The 25,052-nt window shown below is 46.0% G+C and overlaps 1 protein-coding gene across 5 annotated transcripts in view; it reads right to left on the bottom strand.

Moving 5' to 3' along the window:
* Positions 1–25,052, bottom strand: part of LOC148017229 (choline transporter protein 1-like) — a 172,146-nt gene that overhangs the window by 48,885 nt on the left and 98,209 nt on the right. For all 5 annotated transcript variants that reach the window (XM_087663203.1, XM_087663205.1, XM_087663206.1 and 2 more), the window contains one exon: positions 4,112–4,305. In XM_087663203.1, the coding sequence (XP_087519329.1) occupies positions 4,112–4,305 (194 nt within the window). The remainder of the gene's footprint in view (positions 1–4,111; positions 4,306–25,052) is intronic.

The following is a 25,052-nucleotide window of genomic DNA, read 5'->3' as shown; positions in this document are numbered from 1 at the left end:
TAGCATGGTTTGGATGCTGAGGTGGATATCCACCAGAAGTGTAAACCCAAAGCTATGCCACAACACTCCACTCCTCCCCCACACCTCTAAGGCAACACAGAAATGCTAATACTAGTTCCCTTCAAGACGGCTGCTGAGTCACGTTTTGTGTGTTAGGAATAGGAGCCTAAGGATGCTCCTTGGGTTTCTATGGTCAAACGACATGCCTGACAGGAAGCTCACTCAGTTCCTGCACATTCAGCTTATGACAATATCACACAAACTTTTCAACGCAAGGGTAAAGGGTTGTACTCAAAATCTCAACCACAATCTTCTCAGGTACCTACAACTGGAGTGGTTGGCAAAGGTGCTATAGATTATACTTTGAGGTTTGTTGCTCATGCTAGGTTGTTGCCCTCCCAAGATGCATTCCGTGCTCAGAAATATCAGTTTCCCCCTCATGCATTGAATGCTGGATTGCAGAGGGCAGATCTTGTGGATATGGTTCATATTGAAATGCAAAGATTTTAGGCTGCCAAATTAGTGGATGCAAAAGGGAAAGCGGTGATCCTGTAGATCTTCTCCTCTTTGTTCATCATGAAACTCACCTTATGGAATGTCCCTTTCCACCATATCTTTATTTTTTTCATTATTATCTCTATCTTTGACTATCTCTGTCTCCACCCACACCTTTTAGAGCCACCCAAGCACATGGGGCCCTCTTTCACTTGACCAAAGCCATAGATAACCCTTGGGCTTGTTTCCTTGCTTGGGCAAGGACTTGCCATATTTACAAGAACTCTTGTAGAGTAACCTTTTCTTCTACTTGCTTCCTCACTTATTTAATTTAGTGCCTCTATTCTTTATCCCCTCCGCTATCCACAGCCTCTTCCTTCAAAACAAAGAAAAAGGAATTCCATCCCAAAGTCCTCAATGATGCACAAAGAGTCACAAAACATAAACATTCATAACATCACACTTCTTCCCTCCCCACCAAGTCCATCATCATTCTGTCCTTGCCCCCCTCCTCCTCGGTCTCTACATAGTTGTTTCATACAGACCTGATTGTACCATATGATACATATAATACCAATACCATACAAATCCATACGAAAAAACAGGGCACGTTTGACTGCTACATCTAGCATGTTGACTTTGGGCCTAGGATCCATTGCTCAGAGAGCCATTGTCTAGGGAGTCATCATTTGATGATGATGGTAACCTCATCAATGAGGATGAGCATGATAATGTCTCGCCATCCATCTTGAAGGAGTCATCCAAAATATCTTGAAAAGCACTTTAATGCAAATGGTACTGATGGTGATGATGATAGTGATGAGATTGGCTCACTATCCGCCTCCAAGGAGTCGTCTTCAGACTCTCTTGATAAGCACTCTAATGCAAATGGTAATGATGATGATGATGATGATGATAGGGATACCTTGTTGTAGGCCTCCCTCTCCATTGAAACTCCGCTTCTCCTTTTTGCATCCACTCGTGTTGTAGTTCTTGTTGCATATGTAGCTGTTAGCATATGCCATAGAGTTTTTGGCTTGTAACCTCACATATTCATCTTATACATGCTAATGGCATTCCTATTTTGACTTTAAACCTGTGTTTCATCATTTGTAGTTTAAAAAAGTTAATCTTTTTGGTACAAATATCATACCGTACATTATAAAAACTTAAGGTACCATTTAGTTACCACCATATTTTATTGTACTATATCGTATCATATCTTTCATACCTCCATCTCCTACTTCTTCACCTATTCTTTCAGCACAATCTCCCTCCTCTCCACCTTCCCCCTTCATACCACCAATTACCTCATCACCCATATCACTTCCCCTCTTTCATTCCTCTAGTTCAGGAGCTACTTCTTCAACGCCCCTCATTTTCCCTCTCCCCCTCTAAATTAACTATGGATCCTCCAATGCTACCAATGCCTTTACCAACCCTTGCCACAGTTAGCTCTCCTTCAGTATCAGCCTCTTTACCAGCAGCTGCTCTTCCAGTGGTTCCATCATCTTTGTTGTTAAATGCATCCACATCCACAGCCCCCTTACATGTGGTTCCCAATCGAACCATCGTTATGTTATGTTCTAAAGAGCATGAACTTCTGCTCAAGAGGCACCAAAGACCTAGCTAGGTCTAGTTAGGTCAAGGGGGATGCTGACAACTACCAGCTTAGGGTATAGTATACAACATCGTGAGTTTTTGCTCAAGAAAGGCTACTAGCAGCTACTAGCTCAAGATATAGTGTCTAACACCACGAGCTTCTATTTGGGAAGCACCACATACCTAGTTAGGTGTGGTTGGAGCCCGGAACTAGACAATCACATTCCATGTGCATATTGACACTTCTAAGATTGTAATTGGAGCTGTATTGTGCCAACCCACTGAACATAATATAGATTTCTTGGTAAGTTTCGCTAATCGACACTCATTAAGGTTGAGATAAATTACTTGACTACAGGAGGAGAAGGACTAGCAATGGTTTACGCTATTAAAAGTTTAGACAGTCTCCTTGCCACTCCCTTCACATTTTTTGTAGACCATCAAACACTTGTATACCTCGTAAATAATTCTTGTTCCATGAGACACATCGGTCAATGGCTTTGTTGTTGCTTGAATTTGACTTGTTGGTTGTAGTACATCAGGGAAAATAGGGTTTGAGGTTTTAAGAGGTAGTAGGTGAAAAGAGAGAAAGGGGGAAGCGAATGCAAAGAGGAGTGCTACAGAGAGTTGAAGAGGGAACAGAGAGGAGAGGAGAGAGGGAAGAACAAGGATGAGAGAGTGCTAGAGAGTGGTGAAGAGAGAATAAAGAGAGAGGAGAGAGAAGAGAGTGCTAGGGTGTGTGACAGGTGACATAGAAGAGAGAGGTGAAGAGATTGGGAGCGGGGAGGTGAGAGTGTGGAGTGAGGAAGTGGATTGTAGTGGTGCCAAGTGAGGTGGGATGAGTGGAGTGCAGTATGAAGTGCGATTGTGGAGTGAGGTGGATTGGAGAGGGAACAAAGAGTAGAAGTAGACAATAGAGAGACATCCATATAGTTCTATTACTTTCAATGATCCTTGTTATAAGAGAGCTACCCTTTTTATAGCAAAGAGGGCAATACAAAAAATCTCATTACATCTTTTCCTTCTCTAGAGAGAGATTGACATATGTGAGGAAAAATCTTTGTACGGACCCAAAGGCCATCAAAAAATTTGGACTAGTCAAAGTCTTGGGTCCTGGGTCCAAAGTCCAGTAGGTCCAGACCATTAGACAGTTCGCCCTCCTTGGTGACCATCATTGAAAACTATCCTCAAGGGCATGAAGAAGTCATGGGCTTGCTGGAATAGGGCCTGATCTCAAGCATGGTCTACCTCCAGGGTGTAAGTCCTCGAGTCATGGTTTGAGAGGTAGTGTTGTTGTAGATCAACTACCTAGGCATACCTCTGGAGTAATAGCTGTTGGAACTCAATCAACTTCTAACCACAAGCCCCATTCTACTGCTAATGGTCAAAAAGGTTGGCATGAGGGTATCCATCTCCTAAGAAAGTTGTGTCATCATCACAGCTAGGGTCAGCAAGTCTTGGAGGATGGCACGTATGATGAACTAGGCCAGCTCCACATGATGGATAAAAGTGGTAAGACGGTGCACCATAGCTAGAATAATTGACCTTGGATCTTGGATCTTGGACCTTGGACCCCAAATATCAGGCCTCAAACCATGGACCCCTTTCTTTTCTAGATTTCCACCTTGGAACTTCTCTCAAACTTTCTTGACAAAACAAAACTTCTCCCTAAACCTTCTTCAAGGATTCCCTCCAGTTTTCTCCCCGACCTTCTTGAGCACTTCTCCAATTACTCCACATATTTTGATGGCAATTCAAGGGCATACTGAAGACAATGATTGGAGAGCAAACATGTACACCACTTATGTGTACAACATAGTGCAAGTTTTTTGACTTGCACATCACTTATGTATACAGCACAAGGACAAGCTTTTGTTAAGTTATTTTTACTTTAACTTTTAGAGACCAAGTCACTTAAGGTGACTTTGATATTCTTAGTATGAAGAATCATTTTCATATGAAATAGACTTCATATGAACATTGATACATCACATCTATTTTTATGAAATTTTACCTGCTTTAAAATAACAAAATAGAGCATAGGCAAGTGAAACAACATTTACGAGTAATATAGAGATCCAAATAACTGCCTTTGCATAGTTACGAAGTGCTCCGATCCAAATAAGCGAAAATAATAAACCAGCTGCTACTCCGCAGGATAGCAGTATTGCCCATCCATTCATGATATCTATAGCATAATCTCGAAGCCTACAAACCAATGAACATAAAGCTTTGAAACAGAACTGTGCAGATGTAATTATGTAGTACTCTTTGAGAATAACAAGGAGATTCTGTTACACTAGCTTTGTACAATGTGAAATATACTTTATCCCCAAATTGGAATATAGTGAGTAGAAACAAAGCCATGGAAGTTTGAGCCTGATTAATTTATTTTAATTATGTGTGGCGCACGTGTGGATGTTACTTGAACAACACAATGAACATCTTGAGGCAATTTCCTCTCTTTTTTGGTGAAACAACTGCTTTATTTATATGGATGTACATGTAAAAAAGGGAGGGGAACCGAAGGAGAAGGCATACCCAATGGATTATGGAAGCAGTGTGGAGATACAAGTGGAGATAAAAAAACTGGCTGTCATCAAAGTCTTGTAGATAGAAGCAAAAGAGTACTTCCTTACATGCATCAAAGTCTTGTAGGTAGAAGCAAATATAGACTACTTGCTGTAAGGATCGCTTGAAGGAGATAGAAAATCACCCAAAGGCACATGATTTCTGGTTTTTGCACAGTCCATAATCCATAGTAGTAGAAAATAGGCTCATAACCGATTCAATCATCTATCAAAAGAGCAAGAGAGCAGGGACAATGCCAGCTAATGAGGTGTATCTGTTGTGCACCTTGGACAATTGGCTCCTGCTATTTCTCTCTCTCATACGAAATGCCTAAATGGCAGAACACCACTCTTACCCTTAAAACTACTTTCACTTGTTCAAGGACTTACTTTAAGATGCTTCCACACAGTAGTATGGCATAATGATGACATATTTTCAGCAGATTAAATGTGACAACCACCAGATAGGAGCAGACTATACGTAACAGTATGTTGCTCCTCCTAGATACATCCAGAGTTGGAGGATATAGACTCCAGAGGGCCCTTTTGAATGCCCGTACAGGTACTCTCTACATCCTCATATAGAATTACAAAGATCCCATCATCATGCATGTGCAGCATCTAGACCACATTTCAGCTTGATTTCTTGCAAACATGATATTGAATGAGAAGGGCAAGGTAATAGTTGAAATATGGAGCTAAATGGTTCTTGCCTTATCAGAGTGTAGGCCTCTCGAAAGATCATAGTGCAACTCATGGGAGCATGTTTGGAGAGATTCCTTTGTGGAGAAACCCAAGGATGTCCCTTTTTCGAATACAACACCAAATTGGAGATGAGGATCCAGATAAGCAGGATCAAAGCAGTGCCAGTTGGTACTCAGCATTAGATTGGACTGCGAATCTTGATGGTTTTTCTAGCTGACTTCTGGAGGAGATTAAATTATAGATTTAGACCCAGGAAGATTTCACTCATTCTGTGGTGATTAAGGCACAGGAGCTTAGCATTTAGCACGGCTCAGTTATGGTGAGTGCCCACCAGTCAATTGTGTTTTTTTTTTTGCAAATAAAATTTGGCCAATTATATAACTTGAAAAGGCTGATTACAACGGGATGCTCATGCTCGACAGACTAGCTGGAGCTGGTGCAAGGTCATAAATAAATCATGTGTACAAGCCTCTCAAGGCGGTCTAGGGGGGATGGGGGCAAGAAGCCATTGGGGGGCGGGGGGTATCGCCATTTGGGGCTGCCTGCCTGCATCATGAAGAACAGGTCCTGGCTGCCCGAAGTCCGCATGAAATGAAAACGGAGCTCCAAACGAGCTCGAGACTCGCCTTGCACCTGGTCCCATCGGTCGCGGAGGGAGTGGATGATGGAGGACCAAAGCTCTGCCAAAGTCGCCTATACTGAAAGTCTCTCCCCGCCAAAAACCTCCTGACACTCCCTATGATCTCCCACACCTCAGAGGAGTCTGCTGTGGGCTCTAGTACACCTAGCGGATGAGTAGAGCCTCCAAACCGACCATTGCGCAAGACCCATCCTCAATGATGAAGATCGTGTCCCGCATCCCAGCCTCATACAAAAGGTGACGGCCTGTCAACCAAAAGCTCCCCATGAGATACATCCCAGGCTGGGTGCTATACAACGGAGAATGTGGCATGTTCCTCTCCACACGAGCTACGCTGCCTCATACGACCAAAGGCAGTGCTTTGGAGTTTCCAGAAGCTGTTGTGTGCAACGTTTACAACCTCCATCCTTCTGCATCTGGGCTAACCATTTCCCCATCGCCAGGCCTCCATGTGCCAACAGCCATAAGAAGTATGAAACCCTCCTTGGCCTCCAGTTGTCCCATGGGCGGCACTAGAAGATCCGCCAGAAAGCATTTGTGATGTTGTGCTCCGCCCAGTACCTGCTACATGAAGGCCTCTAGTCCATGTCCTCCTGCATCAATACATGTCTGCCAATCCTGGCTGTGTACTCCATGAACCTTAGTGACTTCTTGGCGACCGCACTGGCTGGCCATAGCCACTCTCCAAGATCCCACTCCAGCTCATCAAGTGGCATGCCCTCCCAAATCCAGAGGCGCCACTCCCAGAGCTCCTCCCAGACACATAAGGGTCCAGACGCCATGTCTTCCCTTGAAGGCCAACCATCCGAATCCTCCTCCACGAAAGGACACATAACCCCTCATCCTGTTGCCCTCTGTCAAGGATCAGACGCCCCCCCTCCTGCATGGTGAAGAAAGTCCCATGTGGGACGCCGCCCACTCTACCTGCCATCTGCAGGGGGATGCCTGTTGGTGAAAACCTAGTGGCCCATACCTCACTGGGCTCTACTGGCTCTTGTATTAGGTGGTTAAGCCACTCTTGAGGTATTGCTGCGTTAATCTCCCTTCTCCTCAACTCAACTCCTCTCTGGCAACCTGATGCCCGCTGCAACACCTCCTGGTCCACCATCCTGTACACCTCTTGCCATGTCCTCATGGTACGAGCCAGGCCAACCTCCCAACCAACCCATTGGATGTGGGGGCACTCGCCAATCTATATCCCATCCCGATCTCTAACCTAGGGGTTCTAGATCACGAATTGGTGGTCTATCTCCTCCTGGAATATTAGGGGGCTCTGAATTAGGGCCTTATAGAAGCCCTGCCACACAGGAAGTAAGCTGCATAGGAAGGAAGATTTGGGGGGCATGATCTGGGCCATCGTGAAGATCCATCTCAAGGACGTCCTCCAATCACCACCAAGCCTCGGTCTACACTCTTGGAGACCCTTCTGCAATAGGACCTTCCATGTCTGCTCTCCTAGTGTGAGACCGCAGACTACTAGCTTGCCCAAAAGGGCCAAACTCTAATACTCTAGGTCTATGATCCCAAGCCCTCGCTCTGACCGATGCCGGATGATGGTCGCCCACGCCACCTTGACCCGGGAGTCCCTGGAACCGTCTAACCCGGCCCAGAGAAAATTCTGCACTAGGCCGCGAAGCTGAACTACATAGGATGAAGAAAAGCACCAACACGAGGCAATGTACCAAGCCGTTGCTAGGAAGACCTGGTTAACCACCAGGGCTCGGCTTGCTAGGGAAAGACGAGCTATACTCCAGTAGGTCAACTTCCTCCGAATAGAGTCGAGGACTGGAAGAAACTGCTGGGCAGGAGTGATGTCGAGTCCCACCTAGAACCCTGGGTAATGGACGGTCTGGCCTTTGCACACCCATCTAAATCCCAAGTGGACGCCCCACTCCGTGCTAGATCCAGGTCCATCACAAAACCAACCAAGTTTCGCCAGTTGATTTTCGCTCCCGTTGTAGTGCAAAACACCTCGAGAGCTAGTCTCACTCTTTCCAACATCAGCTCATCCTCCTCTATGTAGATTGTTGTATCATTTGCATAACCTGAGTCTAACAGCTCCATCTCCTCTCTCATTGGAACTCGGAGGCCACGTAACCCACTCGCACGTGACATGAGGAAGTGCGACAGTACCCCTACAAAGAGTAGGAAAAGATACGGGGCCAGAGGGCAGCCCTACCAAACCGATCTCTCTAGCCAAAACTCCTCCCCTCGCCTGCCACCTATGAGGACCCTACTGGTAGAAGAACTGTAAAGTGCGGAGACCCCTTGGATCCATGCCTCGGGGGAGCACAACCTTACCATGTCACTTGTGTTAGATGTAGAGAGGTAGACGAGAAGGAAATGACATGGGCTATGCAATTGTCCTAGGCCCAGTAGGTTTGGAGGAGAGATCTCAACATCATTTTCATGGCATATTAGAGGATATGATATTGACATGGGGGATTGTAGCTTGGGTCATGAACAAAGGCCCAGATTGTGGTTATGAGCTTTGGTATGCTTTGGATCATAAGCTAGTGGTACAGGGTTCTGCCTTTGAGTCGGATTAGGCACCCAGCTCAAAAAACAAAAAAAAAAAAAGTAGTATAGCCACACGAGACTTTCCACAGTTAGAGTGGAGTGAGGTGCAATATCTCAGATGGAAGCTGATGGCCAGTTTCATTGCTTGGTTTATTTGGACTGCTAAATGCAGTCATGGTAGAGATCTGCTAGATATATCTGCTGTAAACACTCTTTTGGACAGATTTTCCAAACTCTCGGGTAGATGAGGGAGATTGCAAAGTAGCTCAGAGACTGAGGAGGAGGAGAGATGCTTTTCTCAGGATTTCAGATTTTGGCACTTTCTTTCATTTTGAGTCACACCTGGTCTGGTTCATTCAAGCCTTATACTAGGCTTCCCATCTTGTTGTATATCTGTTTTTTGGCACTTTCTTTCATTTCGAGTCACACATGGTCTGGTTCATTCAACCCTTATACTAGGCTTCCCATCTTGTTGTCTATTTGTTTTTTGGAAGCCCCTTGCATGGATAATTTTGTACTATTCCTCAGACACTTGAGCAGATTTATTAATAGAGTGATTCTTTTCTTTGGAACAAAAAGCTTAATCATTTAGCAGATGCGTTTCTGTAGCTCTGAATACCTGTAGAAATCATGACGTTCCAATCATGATGTTCCTTAGTGGGGAAGAATACCTTTTGTAGAAGATTTAAGCTAGGCCACGTGCAGGTAAATTTTACTTGCACAAGTCCATGGACTAGAGGTTACAGCATGTGGGGCCAGTACAGTTTATAACTACTGCAACCAGTGTGTCAGCACTTTGAGAGTCAATGGAGTACCCTCTGAAAATGAGGGTACTCCATTAAAATGCTGGAGTTCACAGTAGTAAATTGGAGATTGGTCCATAAGACCTTCTCTCTCTCCTCCTTTATGAGTTCTCTCTCTTTGTTTTTGTGCTCTCTTTCTGTTTGCATTCTCTCTCTGTGACTTGGACTTGCCTTGACTGTGCAGAACTAAAGTCCTCACAGCACTCTCACAAGTCGATATGCTTGGGCATGGCATGGCTCTTATTGCCCACATATTCAACAAAAGTCAGGGCCCATCACCAAAACTTGCTTGCCACACATCACTCCACCTTGCTGCTGTACCTCTGAATATCTATAGAAACTATGAAATTCCCCTAGCATGGAGATGTACCTTTTGTATAGCCAGTCAGCAAACATTGATCAGCACCCAACACCAAAACTTGCCTGCCACATGTCACTCCACCTCGCCGCTACCTTACCTGCCTGCATCCACACTCACACACACACATCCTCCACTTGCACTGCCTGCCCTTGTGCCCCCTTTCTCTCTGTCTGCTTGTGATTCCACCTGCCACTGCATCACAACCCCCTCCACCTCCGTCCACCTCCTCTTCCACTTGGCTTGCCCTTCCCCTTCCTCACACTCCGTTCACCTGCTGTTTTGAGCAGTGCAAAGCCGCCATGCCAATCCTTCGTCTTCTTCTTATTGCCTACCACTCCCTTCCTCACAGTGGCCTTCACCCCTCATATGTTATAGGTCGGTTCCTGGCATGGGAATTCTCTTCAAGCTTGCACAATGGAAGTCTCCTGTCTGGCATTTGGGACACCCAAAGGCTGCACTTTTGAAATATTGTTCATGATTGAGGCTTTAGCAGGGTGTTACTCTCCACCAAAGATGGCAGCCATGCATTGGCAGGTGTGGCTACTCTCCAGTAGTAAGCCCCGCTCACTACTTTCTTTAGCAGCATGTTACTCCACACTTGAGATGGTGGCCAGATGTGGTTACTTGGCCTGCAAGTGTGGTTACTCTTCAACAGTAGTGGAGGACACAAGTACTTCGTACCTTGGCTTTAGTAGGGTCCCACCTACTTTAGCATGTTGTTACTCTCCACCAAAGATGGCAGCCATGCATTGGCAGGTGTGGCTGTTCTCCAGTAGTATGGCCAGTTCTCTTTAGCAGCATGTTACTCTTCACTTAGGGCTGAGCCATGCAAAAGTCCCTCAATTTGCACATGAAACTCTGAGGATCCAAGCCTTGCATTCCCGCCCAAGTCAGAAAACACCATTAATGCAGCTTCATAACAAACGAGAAGGAGAAATAAAGCTTGAAGTGGATGAGAAAGAACACTCAGAAAAAGAATGAATCAGTACAGAGACAAATCTGGAAAGGCCATGTAGCTCAAGTTGAGGGAGTTCTCTCAAGCATCACAATTTTTGGTGGCGCCTAGCTAACTGATCCAAGTAGAGTGAATTACGGGCAGTAAAGTCAAAGATCAGCAGCCACACGACAGTGAAATTAACTCCATGCACTTAATTGAGTTGATTTTGTCTGCTCGTGGTGGGGCTCTTAGAGATACTGGCCAGATAGGGTTACTTGGCCTACAGGTGTGGTTACTCTTAAACAGCAAAGGGCCCACCAGACCACTCCCCCAGCTTTACAGAAAAATGCCTAAACGGCAGTTGTAGCGTGTGAGTAGTAAGAGCATTGCCAAAGAGTAGATTGGGCAGGGGTAAGGTTTTGCTATTGTTTGTTTGTCACTAGTATTAGCCATGGTTGTATCTATCTCTATGCCTATTCACTACTTGGTTATCTTTGCAGTCGCATATAATTCAATTTATCTATCTTTGCAGTAGTATATGCTTTAGCTTCTCTCTTGTCACTTTGTACTTGGTTACTCTTTAAACTAGAGCTTCACTCCCTCGCTGCACTGGAGCTTCATTCCCTGCAACTTTAAACACTCTGCTCACACCAAAATGTGTTTTCTACACCTACTCTTAGGCCTTCTGTAGCCTACCTCTAGCACAACTCCAATGGCAAGGAAGAGTACATATTACTCAGCATGAACCCGGCACACCCTAAACCGCTAAAAGTCAAATTCTGGGCGATCTTGCAAGGGGCCCATCTTCTTGGCACGGTCCAGCACTCTAGAGTTGTTCTCTGTATACCAACCACCCACTTAGGTAAAACCTGAGCTAAGCCACTCCCCTCTTGTAAAATCACAATTGAACCATCTCTAAGGTTCTTTCTGCAAAGTTCAAGTCACCTTCACCATCCCCCGACACGCCTTAGCTCCTCTAAGCCTTGCCGCTCTCGGAAGATGATTAGCAATGCATCCATGGTTCTCAGGGTGGCAATGTGTCAGGAGGCAACTCAGGAGGTAGAATACTATACTGTATCTCTACCTCCTCACTCCCTGTTCATTGGGAGCTGCTACACAAAGCCTTGGAAGGAGTTATCAAACTTCCCACAGGTTCTTCCTTTGAGGATTTGGAAGACCATTTGTTCCATGTAAGAAGCTTTTGTGTGAGCTGAGGAGTTAGTAGAGTGGACGCCTTCTTGGCCCTCTTTCTTGCTTGCACCCACTCAGCAAAAGATCTGGGACACACTAGATTCTACAGCCACTCTGGAGAGATTTTAGCAAAGAAAGGAGACTTCTACTTCACCTCAGCTGTGGTGAACCTCTTGTAGGTGTTCCCACCGCAATTGTCCTTATAGAAAGTGTTGCAATTTTTATTGAAAAGCTGACCATACAAACCTAGACTGCTACTATCTGAAGGGCTTTTAGAAGCTACAAGGGAAGAAATTTGAGTAATCCTAGCTTTGGTGCCTCTACCTCCAACTACTTCCAGGGCCCTATCAATGCGGACCCATGGGGAGCAGCCACACCTCTAGCAGGTTCAAAGCCATTTATGAACCATGACGATCCCCCAATACTAGCAAACCCTCCTCTTACGGCCATCAAACTATGCCCCTAACTCTTATGCTGCAGCTCCAACTCCAGCCTATGAGCCTCTTCCTTCAGCTCTCCAGTACCCGCCCAACTGTCCAGTAATCTGCAACTCATGTCACAAATAGAGCCATTCTCAAAGATGCTCCTTACCAAAAGGATTGTCCCCTGTTTGTAATGTCCTGATGTGTGCCATCATTATACTAGAGATTTCCCAAAAAATAAGAAGGATTAATTTAACCTCATCACTGTCGCAGAAATGTAGCCAAACATTTACCTATGGTAGTGGTAATGACAATAGCACAGTCCTGAGTGGCATCAGCTCCTTCTGTCCCCTTAGCTACATCACAAGAAGAACCCACTACTCCCAAACAAAAGAAGCAATTGACCAAGCATTCTCACAAGCAGCTAATCACCTACAGAATACGTGCCATCTCCAGCACCACTCTCATTCACCTTTGACTGCCCCAAATCCAAAAGAGACCAAAACCTCAACAGTAGAGAGTTCACATCTAGAGGGTGCCAAGAAGTGAAAAGTAGGATCTCTTTCCGTGAAAACTTCTTATTATAGTGATCCAAGTTCAGATGTGTCTTGGACTCCTCCCCTCGTGCTGCTGCTGACGCCGTCACATCCCACGCTACCCCCCCGTTTCTGCTGCCCTGCCCTCCCGTGGTGCGCTGCACCTCCCCGTCATGCCATGCAATCCCCCCCTTCCATCAGGCCCCTGCGCTGCCCCCGGCCCCTCACCCTGCGGTCCCCCGTCCTATCGCGCCCCCACACTGCCCCCATCTCTCCTGCCTGCCCTGCCGTGATGTGCTGCACCCCCCTCCCTGCCAAAAACCTGCACGTCCGCCCCTCCTCACCACCGCCCCCCTTCCACAAGACCTCTCCTTGTCTCCAAGCTGCCCCCTTGATCTCCCTCTCGATGACTACTGCCAGCATCCAGTGAACCGCCGCCACCTGGGACAAAAGTCCCCTCCTCTTTGCCATTTCGACGCTCCGCCACCAGCACCTCTAAATAGCAATAGGCCAAAGCAATTGACTCCCCCTCCCCCCCTTCCCCAGCTGCTCCCTCCGTCTGCAACAACATTCCCCCCTGGTAGCACGGCAACTTGATCAGTAGGTCCTTAGCAAGGACACGAATGGAAACCTCTTGTCAAACGCCAGTGCATTCTGCGAGTGCCCCCCAATCAAACACCTTGCACATCGTCCTCTCTGAGGAATAGCTCTTAGCCGTCCATGCCACAGAGTTGGAACTGAAAGCAACAACAATCTTTGGTCAGGTCATAGGACACTACATCCAGGGCCCAGCTTGGGGATTAGCTTCACTCCACGCTACACATTGGCACAGCGCAGATCGTGGAGGCAGTTCTCATGGGTCAAGGGATCTTCATGATTCAACTCACCTCCATGGACGCAGCCCGTGGGCTAGTGGTGGATAGCTCACCTTATGCCTCCACAAAGGGAGTCATCTATATAGTTCCCTGGTATAGTGGCTTCACAATGGAGGAATTCGCGCTCCACAATAGGTTTCTTAGACACCCGGTCACCCTACTATTCCCCGGACTAGCGGTAGAGTATCATCAATTAGTGGAGGACTTTGGACGGCTCTTTGGCATAGTTCTTCTTGCCTCCTTCATGGATGCAGCGACAGTCACTGAAGTCCCGAAGGTACGGGTGGTTGTGAAAGATACAAAGAACATACCTAAGTTTCTGGAGATTGAGGCAGGCAAACACTCCTTCAAGTAGCAGGTTATTGTGACTAGGCAGCTTGGGCAGTACCTGCGATGCCATGACTTTGGGCATCAGGCAACAGATTGCACACGCTTTGGAGCCAAGGTGGCTCCACCGATAGACCCATAGGTGGATGCTGATGGTTTTACACAGGTCCAGTGACGACAGAGAGGAAGACGGTAAAGGGGGGGCTCAGTCAGCCCCTCAAACATAGCCACAGTAGAAGAGAGTAGGAGGGTGAGCGATGGACCTCCGGCAAAGTACTCCACAACACCCCCTAGCTTGTCCCACCCAGCAGGATCACAAATCTCCACCTCCACCACCCATGGAGGCGTCACACACTACCTCACCCGAGATCCCACAACCCCCACACCCACCCCCTCCTCATGGATCCCCCCCTGACCCTATCCCACAGCCTCCTCACCTCCCCACCACCTCACCCGCCGATCATTTCCCCTAATCCTCACCCAGTACATGTGAAAACCCACCCCTCCCCCCCCTCCTTCCCACAGGGGGTGACGAGCCTCATACGCCCATATCTTCTCCTCACCAGTAGCCTAGTCCCCCCCCCCCTCCCCACACAACCACTAGCTCATCTGACCCAGCCGCCCATCACACTTTCCCTAAATGGGCGCAGCTGCTCCCACAAGATTTTTTCTGCAATGGTCCGTGGTCCTACTTGAGAGTTGCGGAGCGGGGAGAGTTTCCACTACCTCTGGAGGTGGGGATCTTCGTGGTCCGCAAGTCAAGGAGTAGCAAGGTCCATTTACTAGCACCACTGGATGGACCAAACTATGCTTTCTTCTTTTAAACCTCTCATTCAGGAGACTGAACGATGACACATTTAGAGGAGGAGGTGAGGGACCACGTTGTAGACCACATCTCCCAGTGGATGGGAGGAGGGCTAGCCGTCTTTTCCCAGCAATGGCCAGGTTGTATGATGGACATTAACTCTCCCACATCTGAGCATTATCTTTTGAGCCCCTCCAAAGTGGAGTTCACCGATGGATGTGATCAAGTGGCCCCTTGCACATGCCGCCCGCTTCTACCAATGTAAAAAGTCACGCCTCTCAATCTGGCTGATAGACACCCTAGTAGTACCGCTTGGAGCATCTCTTACCCCCATGGTCCGCCCGAGAGCAACCATGAGGGAATGGAGTTCACCTTCCAAACCTGCAACAAAGCGCATTTGCATACCCCATAACTCTTCTACTTCATCAACAGCTTCCACACTGAACATATGCATGTTCGGTCAGTCACAGGCTTCCCTATGAGATTACACCTAGCATCCTGGAATATGAATAGCCTCCACTATAGTGGGACACGTGGTTCTAGGAAGTTGATTGCTCACCAGGAGTTGCAGCCTGCCCTTGCCGGACGGATCAACATCTTACTTCTTCAAGAGCACAAGCTCACCCCCGCCCAAGCCCATCGGGTAGGGAAGGTACTTCCATGCAGCTCACACACCTATTGCGAGTACTCCATCGGTGCCCATGGCAGGAGTGGAGGCATATGCACCTCTATCGGCCCAAGGCTTACCGCCAGTGTGCGAGACCACAAGACGATTGTGGTAGGGAGGGTCCTATGAATCAGACTGGACGTAGGGGACTCATGCCTTGGAGTCCTCAATGTCTATGCTCCTATGGAGGTTACGCCGCAGGTTCTGGATGGAGATTGTAGCAGGACTTCCAGAGGGGGCTCTTGGATTGTTGGAGGAGACTTCAATAACCTAGAAGCCTTAGAGGCCTAGCAGGGGAGAGGCAGAGACTACCATGGCATGGTAGGGGAGGAGCAGGAGGCATGGGAAGTCTTCCTCCTCGCAGTAGGAGCATGTGATGCATGGCGGGACCCACCTTTTCACAGGAGGGAGAGGTCGTTGGACTTCTCTTGGGGATACAGGCGGCTGGGCGGAGCTCTCCTGGAACGGTTGGACCCATTTTATGTGGGAGAGTGGGGGTGCTCTTGAGGAGGCCAAGTAGGGCAGTTGATTGGCACCACCTTGTCTGATCACTGCCCGGTTTTCCTTACACTTGATGCTCCAATTTCAAACCTTCACACCCACTTAGGTATAGTGGCATGCTACCAGAAGGCCCCAACTGGCTTGGACAGTTTCCCTATTCCTTCCATGGCACGGATCCAATAGGCTGTACCAAGTCATCGAAAGACTCTTGTTCAAGTGAGCAAAAGGAAAAAGTATGAAGTGAAATTGATCATCAACACCTCTTACTGCAAGAGAAACATGCAAAGGTTGACAATACATAAATCTATCTCAGATGTGGGAGGAAATATAATCCAACAAAGTTTTAGGAGACACATCCATGCCATTGAGGTACCCAACTGTTTAGTAATGGCGCCACCAGAACCACAATACCTTGCCAACCCAATGCATTCAAGTCTCTCCCTACATAACTGTTAGATATGATCAATGCCCCACCCTCATTAGGTGCCACCAATGATCCATGGTGCTCAAAGTTGTAAGGCCCCCATTATGAGGAGAAGCCAAATGTGAGCCCGGGCATTGGTTGAGTCCTGACTTGTATATCAGATGAGGTCTATGTGACCGGATGGCAAAAAGGTGACTGTTGGCCCGATGGTAAAGGGAATATTCCCTGGAATATTCCCTGGCCGACTAGTGGAGGCTCATATGGTAGGTCAGTCAGGCCGACCTAACAGCCTTCGCGGGCTATAAAAGCTAAACCCCTTCATAACCATCTATCATTCATCTTTCACCCAGTCAGAGTTGTTGTTCCAGCTAGCCTTAAGCTCTTCACCTATCTTTTGTCTAGATCGCCATCTAAGCTTCACACAGTGGAAGCGCATGGGTGACAGAGCCATCTTTGTATTAGTTGTTTGGAGCTAAAGAATTTACTGATTCTCCTCTTATCTGTTGTGTACTCTCTATCTCTTTCTCAGATTCTGTTCGCTGCGCCGTATAATATTTTACATGGTATCAGAGCCCAAGGGGCTCTAGAGATCGGAGAGTGTGCAAGAGGCAAAGGCTTCAACAGCAAGGAGAAACTATGTCGACTTCCGGAAGCGGTTCGGGCACATCAGGAAGCGGTGCAGGAGGTGGTGCTGCTGTACCGGCTATTCAAACACTGAGGATTCGTCCACCAACCTTCAGCGAAGGCAAGTTAGATGGTACAAACTACACCTTGTGGAAGTTCAAAATTACAACTATCCTTGATTCTTATGAGCTTCTGGAGACTGTGCTCGGGACTGACACAGAACCACAGCCTACCCCCGACCCATCAAATCCTAGTGTAATGATTCCTCCGAATGCAGATCTTCTACGAGCTTGGAAACGAAGGAATGCAGATGCATTGTGTGTCTTAGTTACAAGCTGTTCTGACAGTGTTTTGACTTTGATTCAGCATACAACCAAAGCGTCAGAGGCTTGGAATGTACTAAGGAGTCAGTACGAAACACGAAACCAAACAAGGATTCAAAACTTGGAGAATCAACTAGTAGCGGAGAAGTTTGCTGAAGGAGAGACAGTTGAAGCATTCATCACTCGGATTAAGAATCTGCGCAACCAGACGGCTGGCGTTGGGATACAAAAGACTAGCGAAGAGCTAGCTCGGAGGTGTCTTCAGATTTATCCACAAAAGTTTGATGGACTAGTAACTGCCCTTAATACTCAGGTGAGACCTCAAGCTTTGACTTTTGAGGAGTTTTGTGCATTATTAATGGAGGAGGAGTTGAGGCTGAAAGCCCGAGAAGAAAGCAACAATGGAGATGTTGCATTCTCTGCCAATGCAAAAGGCAAAGGTGGTTCCTCCACCAAAAATGATGGTGACAAAAAGAAGAAGGGCAGCAAGAAGAAGTTTCAAGGAGAGTGCTTCTACTGCAAGAAGAAAGGACATGCAATTGCAGATTGTTGTGTCAAGAAGGCAGATGAAAAGAATGGTACCCTTAAAAGTAAAGGAAAAGAGACAGCCAATACGGGTGAAGCAGAGTTGGAATTATTCATGGTGACCATTGAGGAAGTGTGCTCCTCGGCGCAAGAAGAATCTACCACTGACTCATGGGTGTTGGATGGTGGGGCCTCACGTCACATGACCAACAAGAAAGGTCTATACAGTTCTATGCAGCCTCTACAAGAATCCATCACTGTGACGGTTGGAAATGATGCTAAATGCCCTGTTGCGGGTACAGGTACTATTTCTTTTGTTACCGCAAATGGTGAAGCCAAAAAGCTTTCAAATGTATTGTATGTTCCCGAAATCAGGAGAAATCTGCTATCAGTTGCTGCCATAACTGATCTTGGTCATGAAGTGAGGTTCAAGAAGACAGGTGCAGAAATTCTTGATAGTGCTGGCACAATTGTTGGCCAAGGAGAAATAAGGAACAACTTGTATGAGCTAAGTGCTCTTACAGCCACTGCTGGAGTGGGCACAAGTAAGCTTTGGCATGAAAGGTTTGGACACATCGGATTTGCAATGTTGAAGGAGATGCAAAAGCAAGGTATGGTTGCTCACCTATCTACAATAATTGAATTGAAGGAACCATGTGAAGCTTGTATGATGGGCAAGCAACAGAGAAAGGCATTTCCACAAGAAAGCAAGAATAGAGCACAGGCTCCTCTAGAGTTGGTGCATGCTGACTTGTGTGGTAAGATGCCTACACAGGCCTTGGGGGGATCTTCTTATTTTATGTTGATTGTCGACGACTACAGTAGAAAGATGTGGGTGTACTTCCTTCATGATAAGGCTCAAGCTTTTGGTAAGTTTAAAGAATGGCTAAAACTTGTTGAGAATGAAACAGGAAAAAGTGTGAAGAAATTTAGAACAGATGGTGGTGGTGAGTTCAACTCAAAGAAGTTTAAAGGCTTTTGCAAGAGCAAAGGGATCAAGCGTCAATTGACGACGCCTCACACACCTCAGCAGAACGGTGTTGTGGAACGCAGGAATCGCACCATTGTGAAGATGGCAAGATGCATGCTAAAGGGCAAGGGATTGCCTAACCATTTCTGGGCTGAAGCTATTAATACTGCAGTCTACATTCTAAATTGGAGCTACACAAAGGTTCTCAAGGGAAAAACACCTCATGAGGCTTACACTAGTAAGAAACCATCTGTCTCGCATTTCAGAATTTTTGGATGTGAATGTTATGCACATATTCCAGATGAGAAGAGAAACAAGTTAAAACCAAAAAGCAGAAAATGTATCTTCTTAGGTTATAGTGATGAGCAGAAGGCTTACAAATTATATGACCAAGACGCAAAGAAGATCATCACGAGCCGTGATGTGGTGTTCAAGGAGAAGCCGCATACAGTAAAGGAGAAGAAGGCAAGTTCTTCCACTTTATCATCAAGTGAAGAAGTAGTCCACTATGAACCTGTCCCGAGAGCTATCCCTATCCTTAAGGAGGAGGAAGTATCATCTTCAGATGATGAGGAAAAAGTTCACCAACCTGACATCACCCCACCGGAAAAGCCATTGCCGCACTCGGTGAAGCAGCTCTATGACTACAATAATCCTATGCCTGCATCTGTTGAGGAGAAGGCAGACGGACCAAGGAGGTCTCAGAGAATAGAGGAGCAAAGGAGAGCTTCTACTCACATAGTCAATATGGCCTTGATGGTTGAGATTATGAGAGAAGTAAAGGAGCCAACTGACTTAGAAGAAGCACTTACAGATCCATCATGGAAGGCTGCTATACAAGCGGAGTATGACAGCATAATGAAGAATGACACTTGGGAGCTAGTGGATCGACCAGCAAAGCGGAAGGTTATTGGCACCAAGTGGATCTGGAAGGTAAAGTACAAGGTTGATGGTACCTTAGAAAAATACAAAGCTAGATTGGTTGCCCAAGGATTTTCACAAGTTGAAGGGTTTGATTTTCAAGAGTCATTTGCCCCAACTGCCAGAATGACCACTATTCGCACGGTACTTACAGTGGCTGGCCACAAGAAGTAACCAGTGTACCAAATGGATGTTAAGTCAGCGTTCTTAAATGGTGACCTCAAGGAGGAGGTATACGTGGCTCAGCCACCAAGGTTTGAGGCCCCCCATTCTGAGAACAAAGTGTGTAAGCTGAAGAAGGCATTGTATGGGCTCAAACAAGCCCCCAGAGCATGGTACCAGCGGATAGATAAGTTCTTTTTAAACCTAAACTTCAAAAAATGTGCCTCAGATGCTAACTTGTATGTTTACAGGGATGGTAAAAAGTCTGTGGTGATTGTCCTATATGTGGACGACCTTCTTATTACAGGTGACTAGGAAGATATGATCAACCAAACTCGAAAGGCTTTGAGTTCTGAGTTTAAAATGACAGACTTGGGCTTACTGCACTATTGTTTAGGGATTGAAGTCTGGCAAGAGCCAGGAAAGATCTTCATCTCTTAGAAAAAGTATGCATGGGAGATCTTGAAGGCATTTGGCATGACCGAGTGCAAGGAGATAGCTACACCTATGGAGGTAAATGCAAAGTTATCCGTCGAGGATACATCAGCACTAGAAGACATTGGGAGGTATAGGAGGTTGGTCGGCAGTCTGATCTACTTTTGTAACACCAGACCATATATCAGTTTTGTTGTTGGTGTTTTGAGCAGGTTCTCAAACAAACCTCATGAGAGTCATTGGAAGGCTGGGATGCGGGCGCTTAGATACTTGAAGGAAACTCTTGACTATGGTATCACATACAGTTTCGAAACTTCTCTTGTGGGGAACTGTGACTCGGATTGGGCAAGAGACATTGATTCCAGGAAGTCAGTTTCTGGTTAATGTTTCTCTTTGGGTTCATGAATTTTCTCTTGGATTAGTAAGAAGCAGCCAACAGTGGCATTGTCTTCTACCGAAGCAGAGTACAAGGCAGCTTGTTTTGCTGCATGTGAAGCCGTATGGTTGAGAAGGATTCTATGGCATATGGGAGTGTAGGATGAAGAACCAACTGTGCTGAGATGTGACAATCAGAGTTGCATCGCCATTGCCAAAAATCCGTTGTTTCATGCACGCACCAAACATATAGAGATCCAGTATCACTATGTGCGTGATTTGATGGAGGATGGGATAGTGGAACTAGTCTACTGTCCAACAGAGGAGTGGAACTAGTCTACTATCCAACAGAGGAGAATGGAGCAGATATCTTCACCAAAGCACTTACGAAGAATCTGCTTCAAGTTCATCTTCAGAGACTCGGCATTGGGCCGAGGAGATAGTTCACCTATGGGTGAACATTGAGAGGGGGTATTAGATATGATCAATGCCCCACCCTCATTAGGTGCCACCAATGATCCATGGTGCTCAAAGTTGTAAGGCCCCCATTATAAGGAGAAGCCAAATGTGAGCCCGGACATTGGTTGAGTCCTGACTTATATATCAGATGAGGTCTATGTGACCGGATGGCAAAAAGATGACCGTTGTGGGTTTAATCTTTGGGTTAGACGGAGTGGTTAAGCTGGTAGCAAATCGAGGCGCATTGCATCGAGTTGCGGTGTAAGGGAGTAAAACGGGGCCCCTATTTTGGTGACCGTTGGCCCGATGGTAAAGGGAATATTCCCTGGCCGACTAGTGGAGGCTCATATGGTAGGTCGGTCAGGCCAACCTAACAGCCTTCGCGGGCTATAAAAGCTAAACCCCTTCATAGCCATCTATCATTCATCTTTCACCCAGTCAGAGTTGTTGTTCCAGCTAGCCTTAAGCTCTTCACCTATCTTCTGTCTAGATCGCCATCTAAGCTTCACACAGTGAAAGCGCACGGGTGGACAGAGCCATCTTTGTATTAGTTGTTTGGAGCTAAAGAATTTACTGATTCTCCTCTTATCTGTTGTGTACTCTCTATCTCTTTCTCAGATTCTGTTCGCTGCGCCGTGTAATATTTTACTGATGAGAATGGACATTTCAGGATTAATGTAAAGACCCAAGGCCACCCCACAAGAACTGCATATTGCCATGGCTGTCAGTATTTTCCTTCTAAGCCTTGAGAAACATGAGAGAGTCAGCGGCCAAAGACTGATCAAATGCTTACATGAGAGATGCTGTAGTGAATACTGATATGATTACGTGTTGGTATGAATGTTGACATGACTGGATTCTGTCATGGTGCTGATTACTGCACATGAGTCTGGAATGTAGTTGTCTTGCTGGATACCTGAACGTGACATGGGATGCCTGAGTTGAACACAGACCTGATACTGCTGTTGTTGCACAACATACAAGCAGTGAATCCAGTACATGCAATAAATGCAATACTTGCACAAGCAAATGCAGACTGCAGGCATTTTACGAGCAGTGGATGCCATTTTGAATGCAAACAGTAAATATGAGTAATGCTGGATACCTGCACGTGACATAGGATACCTGCACTGAGAATGCATACCTGCTACTTCTGTGTTGACACAGCATACAAGCAGCGAGCAGGTCTGAATGCAGATTGGAGGCAGTTTATGATCAGTGAATGCCTTATTAAATGCTCTCTCCTGAAATCACATGACCTGCAATTAGTGCAGTAGTGAATTCTTGGAATGCAAGTACTTTGAATTGCATGACCTACAATTAGTGTAGTAGTGAATTCTTGGATATGAGTGATGCTGGATACCTGCACATGACATGGGATATGAGTGATGCTGGATACCTCCATGTGACATAGAATACCTGTACTGAATGGATACCTGCTACTTCTGTGCTTTCACAGCATACAAGCAGTGAGCAGGTCTGAATGCAGATTGGAGGCAGTTTATGAGCAGTGATGAATGCCTTATTAAATGCTCTCTCTGGAAGTTGCATGACCTGAAATTAGTGCAGTAGTGAATTCTTGGAATGCAATTACTGTGAAATCTAATAAAAGGAAAGCAATGAAGGGCCTAACTTGTTTGAGAGAGTGCAGAAGCTTATTGAGTTGTTGGACTTACTTAAGAAGGCTGGCAAGGCCTTCACCAATGATGATTTGCATTATGCAAAAGCTTCCAGATTCCCTCCATACTTTTAAGACTGCCATCAATGTCCAAAACAAGTTGTCCATCCTTACCAAATTCTACATCATATTTGGAGAAGGAAAAAGCCGCCCGCACTCCCCTCAAAGAATGAAGTGGCCCTTTTCAACAAGAGGTCGTGGCTAAAGGCAGTAGAGAGGGAGTCATGACAACAACCGAACAGTGCAAAGGGGACCCTCAGTGATTTTTGTGGTCAAAGAGGCCACATATAGAGAGAGGGCTAGCAGCCTATGGACAATCAGGTTGTTGGGCCTACCATAGACAAGGAGCTCATGGTGGATGAGATCATCCCTTTTTTTCCTGTAAAATGTGGCTGATTATATTACTCAAAAAAACTGATTACAACGGAGTACTCATGCTCAACAGACCAAGCAGGAGCTGATGAAAGTCACAGATACATCATATATACAAGCCTCTCAAGGCGGTCTGGGGGGATAGGGGCAAGAAGCCATGGAGGGGGGGATGAGATCATCCTTATCCAGGCCAAGTAAGAGACTTTCCATATCTAGATAGTGTCTTAGACCAGGCCTTCTCCGAATCTTCCTTCAAAGGATGATTGTGTGGCGCTACCTGCCCTATGCAAGCACCACGCTTGTTTTGATGGCATAACTCAGGCACACAAGAAGATCATGCATGGTGATGCCAAGCACATTGATCTAGTCAGCAAAGGTAATTTTAATGGATTCCTATGATGGTCACTGCAAGTATGTTTAAGTTATGCTTTATCCCTGAGGAGAGTATTCACAATCTCAATCCAGATCTTGGAGAGAATCTCTGCAGTAGATCAATAGCTTGGCTACATCTGGCTGTCCATATGTACCAGGCAATAATGCTAGCTATGAACTCCCATCTATGACGATGCCCATGACTCCACACTGTCTGTGAGGAAATCTAGAATGATAATCCTGCTCACAAGCTTCCCCAAAAAAAGATAGGCATGACACCCTTGTACATCCTTGTATCCACAAGCTGGGCCTCTGTCTGCGACCCAAGCAATTGTCCCCCACATAGCAATCACAGAGTTTGTGGTGCCATGAAACACCATCCTATGGGCACTCCTCCAGACCTCCTAAGCCCTTGGGGGCAATCCCATATGCAATGCCTCCGCGTCTCTTGATGCTCTGCACGTCTAGCACAAGGGACAGTGTCTCTATCATAGCCAAGCCATGTACCAGCCACTAAACTCTTATGTGTGAATAACCAAAGAAAGAATACAGGGCAGTTCAGAGAATACGAGGAAGAGGAGAGATGCTTTCCCCTATACACGAGGTTCTTGTATGTTTTTCCTTTTCTAGACTCACATGGTATGGCATTCCTCCCAACTAGCTATTCATTCAAGCTTTGTAATAGGCTTCCTCTTGTTTGATAATTTTTGATATGAAAGTCCCTTACACAGCTGATTGTATTTTGCATCCCGTCTTGGGATACTTTGTTTTGAGGAGTGTTAATAGACTTTTTACTTTTCTCTTTTAAAAAAAGTTACACTTTATCTTTTGAAGGATTTCACGAATCTCTTTGTGCATCAACTCCACCTTGGGAAGGCCTCCTACTTTGATGAGGATTTTTGATGGAGATCATTGGCACCAAACCTCTAAAGGCATAAACTCTTGTGAGAACACATATCAACCAACAAGAAGGGCGTATGCATGGGTCCACACAAATCCAACTGAATGCCCTCCAAGTAAGCCTCACAAATGCCCTTTCAATTGCTGCTTAGATAGCATGTGACAAGTGACAATCAAACAATGATAGCATAGGATCACTTAAGAAAATCAAAGATGCCTACGCCTTTAATGCCAATGCATGGAGATGTCAAGTGGTGTCACCATGAGATTCAGTAATATGCAAAAAGTGGAATCTTGCTTATCCATGAGAGATATGTAAAAAGTCAGTAAAATGGGTCTAGTTCTTAGTCTATGAGATGTTTATTGAATGGATATCCTCAATTGAAACAAATACCCAACATATAGTTCGAGAGGATCCATTGTGACGATGGGGGAAAATTAATCTCTTGCAAGTTTGAGATTTTAAATGGACAAAGGCATAAAGCACCCATTATCTATCCCTTATTTTATCAAATGGGGTGGTTGAATGGAAGAACAAGGATGTGAAATTTTATT

This window comes from Lygodium microphyllum, chromosome 22, assembly GCF_053477565.2.
Source record: "Lygodium microphyllum isolate KBCC chromosome 22, Lygodium_microphyllum_v1.1.10, whole genome shotgun sequence".
NCBI classification, from domain to species: Eukaryota; Viridiplantae; Streptophyta; class Polypodiopsida; order Schizaeales; family Lygodiaceae; genus Lygodium; species Lygodium microphyllum.
Note: the sequence above shows the minus strand (reverse complement) of the source record. Positions and strands in the feature narration are given on the sequence as shown.